This window comes from Psammomys obesus, unplaced genomic scaffold (genome assembly GCF_907164565.1).
Source record: "Psammomys obesus unplaced genomic scaffold, mPsaObe1.curated_primary_1811, whole genome shotgun sequence".
NCBI lineage: Eukaryota > Metazoa > Chordata > Mammalia > Rodentia > Muridae > Psammomys > Psammomys obesus.
Window position 1 is genome coordinate 11,797,063 of NW_026596117.1, and position 11,898 is coordinate 11,808,960.

General features: G+C 43.8%; 1 protein-coding gene across 1 annotated transcript in view; it reads left to right on the forward strand.

The window, feature by feature from the left end:
* Positions 1–3,076: 3,076 nt before the first annotated feature.
* Chic2 (cysteine rich hydrophobic domain 2) overlaps positions 3,077–11,898 on the forward strand; it is a 37,683-nt gene continuing 28,861 nt past the window's right edge. Inside the window, exon 1 of the mRNA XM_055629437.1 lies at positions 3,077–3,369. Coding sequence (XP_055485412.1) covers positions 3,251–3,369 — 119 coding nt within the window. The 5' untranslated portion in view covers positions 3,077–3,250. The remainder of the gene's footprint in view (positions 3,370–11,898) is intronic.

Below are 11,898 nucleotides of genomic sequence, written 5' to 3' on the forward strand. Positions count from 1 at the left end.
TATATATATATATATATATATATATATATATATATATATATATATATGTATGTATTAAAAAATTAAATGTGTCCAGGGACTTGTACTGACAAAAGTTGAAGGTCTTTCATTTTTGGGGGGAGGCAGTTTGAGACAGGGTTTCTTTGTGTATTTTTGGCTGCCCTGGCACTCACTCTGTAGAGCAGGCTGGCCTGAAATTCACAGAGATCCCCTTGCCTTTGCCTCATGAGTGCTGGGATCAAAGGCGTGTAACCTCTACCACCCAGCTAGCTGAAAAGTTTTAAATCTGGGAACAATGGACTCCTCACCACCCTGAAGGATGAGACAGGAGGATTGCCACAAATTTGGGGCCAACCTGGGCTACATGACAAGTTCCAGACCAGCCTAGGCTATGAAGGAGGTGCTGTCTCACCTTTCCCAACCTCCCCAAATAGCAACTCAAGTCTTGCTTACTCCCGGGGTGTCACTAAGAAGTTGTCCTGTTGTTTTGAGCCAGTTGGTCTGAAGGTAAATGTGAACATGAAGAGAATGAAGAGGAACTCAGAAGGAGAGAAATGTATGCCGGGGTGGGTCCTATGAGCACAGGAGAACTCTTGAGGTAGAGGGGGGAAATTCTGAAAAGGTTGGTTCATCCTCAGCAAAGGTGGAGGAAGCAGTTTGGCAGGAAGCAATCCTGGAGGGGTGGGGGTGGAGTTTGGAATTATGATGTCAACTATTATAGAGAAATGTTTGACTCATCTTTCCTCACCCTCTTGGCCTTATTCCCAGGTCTCACACCCCTTTTCTGATACTGGTAGGTTTGTCAGAACAGGAAGAAGAGTCAAAAAGAAAATAGCAACTACTCTTTACACTTGGGGGGTGGGAGTTAGAATGATCTCTCCATTTAGTCCAACAAGAATGCTTCTCCCACAGTGTTGAGAATGAGGCTTTTGCATGTTCTCTGGTGCCTAGTTAATTCCCGGGGTTCTACAAAGAGATCCTCCTCTGAAGGTGGATCTGTGGAGGGTGCTGGAAAAGGAAGTGGCTGTTTCAGTTTCCTCCTTCTTCCTCCTCAGAAAGTTAGCTGTTTGATGATCAGAGGCTGTCCCTACTGAAAGGTCATGCACAGCATGCGGGGTGTGGACCCTGACGGGAACAGGCCTGTTTCCAGGCCTATTTTCCTCCTCCTTACCCCTTTGCCCCCTCCTGTTTGCAGCCACACTATAGCCATTGTCTCTTGGTTACTGCCAAGGAGTGTGCTCATGCAACTAATGTGTTGGAGTTGAAGTCCTAAGTGAGTCCATTAATATACACATGGGACCAAGAGAAAGTTCATGCAGAGTCTCTGAAACAAATGACACTTCACAGACACCAAAACATTACTGGATGCAAAAGGATCTCGGTGATCTTCACAGCAGAGAAGCTGGGGAGAACCAGGAATGTTCTCCGTGGTGACTCTCTCTATTCACTGTGTTCCAGGCACGCTTCTAAGCATTCCACACGTATGAAGACAATCTGTCAGGTAGCCCAGGGGGTGAGGACTATTGTTTTTATCTTATTTTAGAGACAATGGTCTATTATAGCTCAGATTGGCTATGGCTATACAGAGTGGCTTTCAATTCCTGCTTCCATCTCCCAGCCACTAGGGTTTTATAGACGTGTGCCACCATGTGCCACTTTTCCTGTTACATGTGAACAACCAAGGAGTCGAATGACTTGTCCAGGGTCACACAGCAAGTGAGAGTTTTGAGATTCAAAGTCAGGCTTCAGAACTACCAAACTAAGCTGCCTCCTGTGTGTGTGCTCCATTGGAGCCTTTGGTCTACCCTCTGAACACCTGACAGAGAATTACAATTGCTTGCCTTCATGCCAGATAAATTACTGTCAGAGACCGCAACACACACACACACACACTGCTTGTCACATAACTGGCTCAGTGTTTACTGAATGAATAAATCTGGGACACATGAACGATTTTTCCCTTCCCAGCTCACTGCCTGTTTTCTTCAACTCTTTCCAGTATTAAGTCGTTGGACATTTCTCACCACCCACATTAACCTTTACACATTTTCTGTTTGGATAAAGACCCGTAAATGAACTTCACGGATGAGGACACTATGTGGAGAACAGTCTGCGGACACCGGATCCAGTACAACTATTCTTTCCTTCCCAGAGCAATGGTATACTCCCATCACTCCATTGTCCACATTGTCCTTAGGCTGTTTGTATGCCTGGCAGACTCGATTATGAAACCAAGTCCAAGGTGACCCATCCATTAAGCCATCTGCTCCTTCCTCCCTTTTTTCTCCATCTTCTCTCCTTCATCTCTTCCTCCCCTCTGGTAAGGTTTATGAGGGGTCGGGGGAGGACAGATTGTCTTTCGTTAGGGAGCTGAGGCATAGAAACTGCACCTTCTTGATCGGAACCCGGAGAATTTGCCAACTTTGTTCGTAGGATGATGGCGAGACTGTATCTGAGAGGCTAAAAAGATAGGATATTTGACTGGAACAGTGGACAGGAACGCACTGCTTTGTTGGTCTCAAGTTGGGAAAGCCAACCAACTCTGCTTCGCATCGTGGACTGAAGACACTGTTCCCCCCCCCCCCAAATAAAAATAATAAAATTGCGATCAGATTATTGAAACCGGCGGTCCCACGCCAGCCAGATTCTCTCTTCCAGCCAGGGACCTCGTCCGCAGTCGGCGTTCGGGCTAGAGCTCACTCCAGCTGGACTCCCGGAGTCCGGTCGGGGTCATCGCCCACTCCTCACAGACGCCGCCTTCCGGGTCGGTGACCCCGGAGCCGGAGGGCGGGGCCGCGCCGGGTGGGAGCGGAGGAAGAGGCCGGCGTTCCGGGAGCGCGCGAGGCCGCCCGCCCGCCCGCCCGCGTGCGCGCGCGCGCCCACCCTCGCGCCCGCTTCCCCCCCACGCCCACGCCCGCGCCCGCCCGCGCTCCCGGGAAGTCTCGCGATGCGGTAGCCGGCTGCTCCTGCTGCGGGCGGCTCGGGCTGTTGCTGTGGTTGCCGGAGTTGCGGCGGCGGCGGCGGCGGCGCTGGCGGGGGTGGCGGCCCCGGCGGATGTTGACATTGTGTTGTTGTTCCTGCCCACGGTAATGGCGGCGGCGGCGGCGGCGGCCGCGACCCGGTCTCCTCAGTAGCCGGAGTCGACACTGCCGAACGCCAGCTCCGCGGCCTCCGCGCCCGTCGCCTCGCCAGCCGTTCCCCGCGGCCGCCCCAGAGCCAGGGCCCCGGGCGGGGGGCTCGCCGGCGCGGGATGGCGGATTTCGATGAAATCTACGAGGAGGAGGAGGACGAGGAGCGGGCCCTGGAGGAGCAGCTGCTCAAGTACTCGCCCGACCCGGTGGTGGTCCGCGGCTCCGGGCACGTCACCGTGTAAGGCCCTGCGAGGGCTAGGACGAGGACGGGAGGCGCGGGCTGGGTGGGCCCCAGTACCCCTCGGGGTCCTCCTTCCTTGAACCCCCGGTCCCCGGTGTCTGGCGCGGGACGGGCCCTTCGGGAAGCTCCGGCGATCAGGAAGTGGGAACTTGCTCCGTTTCCATTAATTTAGGACTCCCAAGTGGGGACACTGCCTCCCCTTCCTCCTACAGGCCCCAGCGGCCCGGGGGGGATGTTTGGGATCACAGCAAGGAAGATGGCTCTTTAGGGTCTGCCTTATGGGCCATCCCTACAGCCTAGGGGTGGAAGTGCATGTATATTTTGTGGGATCCACCTTTGTAACACCCCCTCCCACCACCCCGTTACTCTTTGGGACACTGCCTTCCTTACAGCCTATTGACATATGGCTCAGAGGTCAGATCTGAGGTGTAAGATCCCAGGGGCAGTTGGCAAGTGAGGTTCAACTGTCCTGTGTCTGTCACGCATACCCCACAGGGCTTCCGAGTAAATTTCTGCAAAACTAATTAGAAATATACAGGTGGATGTAAAAATAGAATGATACATGGTTGCCACGAATTACAAGTACTGAGTTTCCTGTAATGGTTCTGTTTTGGGGCACAAACTCTACGTTGGCTTCTTGTTTGATAAGGGTTCCTGTGAGGCTTATTAGCAACATCAGAAGTCCAATATTATTTCAAACAATAAGGGATGAAAGCACTCCGAAAGATCATGACTAATAAAGGAATGTAGACTTGAAGCAAATAATGAGCTGTCCGGAAGGAGGAAGTTTTGCAAGTTTTGTAACGTTTCCCTGATAAATCCCGAGTTTGTACAACTTGGGGTATTGATACTCTTTTTTGCAGCTGATATCTCCAGTTAAAAAGTCATAGCTCAAACTTCCTGTGCTTCTGTATCATTGGTTGATAAAACAAAAAAAAAAGTCATAGCTGAAACTTCCTGTATCTGCATATCACCGTATCATTGCTATAAAAAGGCAGCGAGTCTGAAGACGTCTGGAGCGCACGTTTCATTGTGTTTTGATGTAGGGTGAGTGGGATGTGCTGTGAATAAGTCAGTTGAACAGTGAGACGCCTCAGAAGATTGTCAGCAGATTGCCTGCATTTCTCTGCGTTGCTGAGAACAGTCACCCTGACTAGCCATGTTGGTGTTTGGGTATGCTTATGTAATGCTTTGGTTTTTTAGCACCTGGTATGTGTGTGTTTAGGGGACTTAACAGGGTAAAAACCACTGCATAATCATTGTCCCAGTACCAGGACAGGGAGATAGGACTTAGCACTATAATAACAGCTCTGTTTTGACTGTCATCACAAGCTTAATTAAGGAATATATTCAATTATGAATAATAGTTTAAATGTATATCACAGCGCTTTCAGTGTCATAACTTGCTATTTAATTTTTAGTTGAACTTTAAGGACTTTTCCCCCCCTTATTTTAAACTTAAGGACTGTGAGTGCCTTAAGAAGCAATTACAAATTTAAAAAAAAAAAAAAAAAAAAGGACATAGCTTGTATCTTTAATCCCAGCACTCAGGAGGCAGAGGCAGGTGGATCTGTGTTACAGGCCAGCCTGCATGTCATAGCAAGTTACAGAACAGCCAGGGCTACATAAAGAGAGACACGGGCTCAAAAGGATTTCTAAACCTTTTCATGTTGTCTGTAATGTTCCTTAAAACCCTCACGTCAAATCAAAGTTGGCAGAATTTTATTTACAAAGGTTCAGCTAGGGCTAGGATGCATCTCCATGGTAGAGTGCTTGCCCTGGTTTCCGAACAGCAAGACAAGAGGGTTCAAGTGTAGTTGTGATGTCTCTTGTGTTCAAGGAGAAAAGCTGAACATTTTGTTGGGAAGAGAATAGGCAAAGTGCTCAGTCAGAAAACTTGATTTTCGTTGACTTTTTGGAGTGGTTAACAGGTTGAAAAATAATTATTAGTGAGTTTTCATCTTATCTGTCTGTTAGAATCATCTGACATTGTGCTCAGTAAATAGTAGGCTGTATTATTACAGTTTTATAAATAAGTCCTTCCATTTGCAAGTCTAACAGTGATTCATTTTGTCTAGTTTATCTACCCATTAAAGTCATCTTGGGAGACCAGCTTTTGCTCCAGCCCCTTTGAAGGCCAGTGGTCCACATATGAATGAAGCTCTAGTTCATGAGTAGTTTCTGATGGATTGGGGGAGGGCCTTGTAGATGACTCTACTCCAGACACTGGTGATGGTGGCGTTTGCCACAGTAGCCATAAGCCTTAATGTTTGTGATCTTCCTTAGACACTTGTCCCTATAGTTGGGTTGTAACCTTCCTGCACTCATATAAATTACCCATCTCTTCAGTTCATGATGGTAGCTATAGTTCATACCTTTCCAGTTTAAGGATTAAATGAGATAATGTATGCAAAGAACATGCCAGTGGGTGTTGCTGTGTTCAGGAAGCACTAGCCTTTATTAATTATTACCCTTCTTAGGTAATTTTCTACTTTGAGAAACATTTGTGTAAAAGATAGCAGTAAGAAAAAAAAAATATAGCAGTAAGAATTCAGCATGCCATTTTCAAACCAAATAGTGATTCATTTAGCTGATTCTTTTTATATTCTGAGACAACTTATATATATATATATGAGTCCTTGTATAGTGAAACTTAAGACTATTTGTGGTGATATAGATTTGTATAGTAAAATAAAGCTTACATATGACCACCATGCATGACGTTAGCCATACAGTTACTAGACTGTATAGCCAAGTTAGCACATATAAAGAGTTTTGAAATTGGCGCTTATATACCATTAAGCCTGTTATATGTGTTTCATTTTCCTTTCCTTTGTAAGTACCATGAAGAAAAGCTACTAGTAATTATAGTAAAACATGGGCTTGAGAAATGGCTCAGCAGTTACGAGCATTTGTTGCTCCTACAGAGGATCAGGCTTGGTTCCCATCACCCACATGGTAGATTACAACTACCCATAACTCCAGTTACATCAGGTCCAACAAAATGCTCACACACACACACACACACACACACACACACACATCTTTAAAAAATTAAAAATTCTAGTAAAACATGTAAGCTTATTTCCCCTTTTTGCTGAGGAGTTGGTTAAAGCACTCTTTCCTTATCATTTTGAAAGAAATGATATAAACATTGCAGTATTTCTGTAATCAAGTCAGACTGAAAAGATTTAGATCTACCTGTATGCTTGCTTTTGCAGTTGAATATTTTTAATTTTTCTACATAAGCTCAGTATACTCTTATTTTAGAAATCATTTTATTCTCTTGTGATATGTTCTTTCTTGATATTTTAGAGAAATACTATTTTTTTCATTGTTAGTTTTGCATGTAGCAGTTGAATTTTGTGTAGAATTGCATTTTGAAGAAAAATCATAGAAGAAAATGACAGATTCCTATGGCTTTATGTATACATGTAAGTGACAAACTTAGTAGATAGTGTTGGTCAGACTGGCCAATACTATTTTTTTTTTTTTTTTGAAGGGCATAAGTAATAATGCAAAACACACTGACATGGTATTTACATACAACTTTTCTCTTACAGTCAGAGCTCAACAGATTGGTGAGTCCACATTACATGGCACATCACTTAATACATCAGTATTTACAGATTTTTTTTTTTTTCCAGCCTTCATTAAGTTGTTTGATGGGACAGAACCACAGGAAAGCCATGGTGCCCAAGGTCAGCAGCTTCCAGCCAATCAGGTTTTGTAGTTAGTGGCCACTCTGACCATGTCAAAAAGCAGCTTAGCCAGGCAGGGTCCAGGAGCTAGGTCCAGAAACTATGAAAGGTACGTGCAATTGGTGCATGGCACTGGATGGCATCGATTTATAATCTTAAATTTTGTAGTTCTTTATCTCAGAATAAAATATCTTGCTGCTCTATTGGAGACTTTGATGTCAGGTATTTTTTAAAGTCCTGGTACTCACTTTGTGTATATGTGTGTGGCACATGATCTTGTGGAGTGAGGGTACCTTCAGTGTGGGTTCTTGTTAGGCTTGGCAGCCAGCACCTTTGCCTACTGAGCCATCTTGTCAGCCCAACTTTGATGTATTGTAAGGATGACTACTCTCAAGGAATGTGTTAGTAGAAAAGAATTTTTAAAAGTTGAGGAAAATAATTTAAAAAGTAATTGAACGCTTGTATTACCTGGATAACCTACCATTATTGACGATGTGACAGTCATTATTATGTTTTATTTCGTGCTCATCCAATAGCTGAGTCAAACTTGAAGCTTTCCTAGAGTGAGCATCATCTTTGATTTCTAACTTAAGTCGTATTCTTCATTTTTTTTGTTAAGAAGTAAAATTCAGAAGCCTTTAACTAAACCGCTCAGGCAGAGGCAGGCAGATCTCTGTGTGTTCGAGGCCACCCTGGTCTATACAGTGAGTTCCAGGCAAGCCAATAGAAAAATCCTGTCTTAGAAAAATGTAAGTAAGTAAACTTCAACAGAATAAATTATAGAGGGAACTATTTTCATGGGAAATATGAAGGGAAAGAAGCTGAGTATTTAATAGGTAAATTTTAGTGGGTAAACTGTCTTGAAGAAATGAGAACTAGAGCCAGCTAGTGACTCCGTGGTGAAAGCCTTTACTGCACAACCAGAGTTGATCTCCGGATCCCAGGAAAGGATCCCTTGATCCATGCAAAGGTGGAAGGATAGAACTGACTCCACAAAATTGTCCTCTGACCCCACTGTGGCATGCACTTCTCCCATAGAAATAAAATAAGGGAGAAATACGGTAATGAGTAGAGGTTTCAACATTGTACTGTATTTGAACTTGAAAATTTACGAATGATTTGAATTCGGAGTTTGAAGTTAGATTTGTTATTACTTAATTGACTAACACTTTAATTTTTATGTGGCCAGCTAATACAGGGGCTAAATAGTGAAAAGTTTAGCTGTGTACTCAGGAATCTTTTAATTTAGGTGTAGTGACTGTAATCCCAAAGGAGGCTGGAAGACTACTGAGTTTGAAGCTGGCCTGGACTAGAGGTACTGCCTCAGGGGAAAACAAGTCATTGAAAAAGCCTGTCTGTCTGTGTTGTGCCCCCATCTCTCTCTCTCTCTCTCTCTCTCTGTGTGTGTGTGTGTGTGTGTGTGTGTGTGTGTCTGTCTTTGTCTTTTTGTAGCTTACTGTTATTTGAAGCTTAAGCTCTCCTCCTGCCTCAGTCTCCAGGGTGTTGCTTGAGCCACCACTTCTGGCAGGATTTGGTACTTTTTAAAGCTATCATAGTTGTTGTTTTCAGAGGGTCAAGCCTTAACTATAACTTGGAACAAGTGATGCTCCTGAGTACCTGCACACTACTGTTCATGGCGAAAGGTTATTTGCTCAGTTGACTCAGCCAGAATCATCAGGCGAATCATACATACTCATGTATGTATGAGGCAGGATCTTGATAGGCTGCACTTGACCCCCTGGGCTGGTTATGCCAATTTACCTTTAGCCTTCTGAGTATGTTGGGAGTGTAGGCTTATCTCACTATGCCCTTCTCTAAATGTTTTATTTCTAATGAGTCTCTAAGTGTTTCTTACACCAGACATATTTCGTACGTAATGGGAGGTGCTGTAGAAAGACATCAGCATAACTGCTTGATTCTTGGATACCTCCTAACTGACTATAGATGAACTTTTCTCATCTCCAAAGGGGATGATAACCTACGTTGGAGGCTAGGTATGAGAATCAGAACTACAACTTTAATTTTATGACCTAGACTCATTATAGGCATTCAATAAATTATTTATCATGATATGATTTTATCCCTGTGTACACATTTTTCATTGATTTTTTTTAACCATTTGAAAAAAAGAAAAAGAAATCAGTCCAAAATGTAACATATTACTTTCCTACTTTGTTTGTTCTTCTTGTTTTTTTTTTTTTTTGTTTTTTTTTTTTTGAGATAGAATCTCTCTTTATGTAGCTTTGGCTGTCTTGGAACTGTGTAGATGAGATTCCCCCACCTACTCCTGGGATTTTAGGTGTGTGCCACCAGGCCTAGCTGTGTTTTCTACTTCAAAACAAGCTCTTGAACATAAAAGCAGATGATCAGATCGACTAAAGGAGTATTTAATCCAACGGAGACCTTACCAGAAGGTCCTGGAGGTTGTGCTGGTTTGAGACCTCCCTTCTCTAACAGCGCAGTTCTCACGTGTAGGCTGCTGCTTCGTCCCGATGCCCAGCTAAACTGTTACACTTGCACGTGAGACAGCTGGTCTTATAAGAAGACTACATGGAGTAAAACGCATATTCTAGGTACTGAATCTAGAAACTAGTTGATTTTGTTGTGTTTTTCTAGACGGGTTTCTCTGTGTAGCCCTGGCTGTCCTGGAACTAGCTCTGTAGACCTGGCTGGCCTCTAACTCAGAGGTCTGTCTGCCTCTGCCTCCCAAGTCCTGAGGTAAAAAGTGTACGCCTCCGAGACTGGCTCCAGTTTTTAAATCATTTCCTTATATTTGGCATGTTTTTTGTTTGTTCCGTTGATGTTTCTACCCTTGTTTTAGGTGGTGTTGGGGAGCAGGCCCTGGGCTTCATTTACTCTAGACAAATACCAGCAATTAAGCTGTGGCTCCAGCTCCACAGGTATTCCTTAAGTTCTTATCTCCTGCCAGGTATTAGACAAGCTTCTGGAAGACTCAAAGATTCCCCCCCCCCCCCCCGGTGTAGTCTACAGTTTAGTAGGTGAGTTATAAATGAGAAATTGCCATGAAGGGTACAGTGAGGGGTGCTATGATTAGAGAGAAAGGTATTAAGGATAAAACAGCCATGAAGAAGCACACTGAGTCTAGACAATGCTGAGATTTAATGCCCAAGAAGTTCAAAAAAGTACATTACAGATAGAATGTACAGAGAACAGGATTATACCTTGAAATGAGATTGGAGAGTTCAGTAGGGACCAGAGAGGGATGTAAAATGGTTAGAGAGATTCCCGCCCTCCCATTCCTCCCAATGTTGTGTGAGTGAGTGCTTGAGTACGTGACCAGTGAGCATAAATAACCAGGGTTACTTACAGGGCTATGACTGTCTAAATGAAAGGCCATCTGCAGGAGCACACTCAGTGTACTATAGTGGCTCTACTGCTGAGGGAAATGTTAGCTTTAGATTGAAGAGGCTTTTGCAGCAATCTAGGTGGGGCATGAGAGTGGCCTGCCTAGGTTTGTGGTCAATAGATATAAATCATCAAATCTTATAACTTTTCAAGAAAGTATGAAAAACAGCAGCAGCTACCTTTACCATCTCATTTCCCCCTTGTGTATATGTGATTCATTTGATTTGATTTTGGCTCTGATGGATGAGGCTGAAAAATTGGGTCTGCCCTTGCTAAGCTGACTGGAGACTATTTTTAATGACATATGTGGACATCCTGTTGCCATGGGCAGCTAATATGCCAAGAGAGCAGCTAATATGCTGAGAGAGCAACCTTTGCCAAGCTGCAGAGGATCTGCCTCATGATTTTGAAGTGAATTGTGGAATGATAATTCTTCACTACAGTTTGTGTGGTGTTTGACATCTAATTGTTTCTTAGATTTCAGGAAACGATTTGCATTTAAAGCCCAAGGGCTGAAATATTGTGGTGGACCATGAAAAAAAAACGTTTCTCTTTCCATTTATTTATTTATCTATCCACCCATTTATCTATCTATCTATCTATCTATCTATCTATCTATCTATCTATCTATCTATTTATTTATTTAAGTTTTATGTGCATTGGTTTTTTTGTTTGTTGGTTGGTTGGTTTTTGCCTGCATGTATTGTATTTCTCTGTGAGGCTGTCAGAAGCCCTGGGAGTTACAAACAGGTGTGAGCTGCTGTGTAGAAATTGAACCCAGGTCTTCTGGAAGAGCAGCTGGTACTCTTAACCTCGGGGCCATCTCTCCAGCCCCCTTTTTCTTATTTCTTAAGTTCTTCTATGTAGCTTACTTAGGGTAAAGTTGGCTAGACGTGGATATAACTTTTTTTGCCTTCTTTTGATCACAAGTATATAACAAAGTTCTCTTTGCCTGGAATTCATTTTGTAGTTCCAGCTGGCCTTAAATCTGCAGTATTCCTCCTACCTCTGTCTCCCAAGTGCTGGAATTACAGGTGTGTGCCACACCAACTGACAAGAACCTCCTGTTTTCTTTTTGCTCTTGCATTGTGGTTATGATGACATCTTCAGTGGAAGAGTTTATATATTCAGCTCTCTTTGCCTTTTTGTAGTAGGAAATGTCATTTGTAGTTACTAATTTTGGTGGTCTATTGGTCAGTAAGCTTTCCATTACATTACAAAATGCCTAGACTAATTAGCTTTGAAAGATATTTTTTGGATTATAGCTCTGAGATTTCACACCTGTCACGTGGGGGCTGAGGGAGGACTGAGACTGAAAGCAGTCCTCTTACTGCTCTTCCAGAGGCCATGGGCTGGATTCCCAGCACCCACATGGCAGCTCACTGCTGGCTGTAACTCCAGTCTCAGATAATCCATGTTTTGTTTTGGCTTTTTATGTTTAATGAATGAGATTATCCAT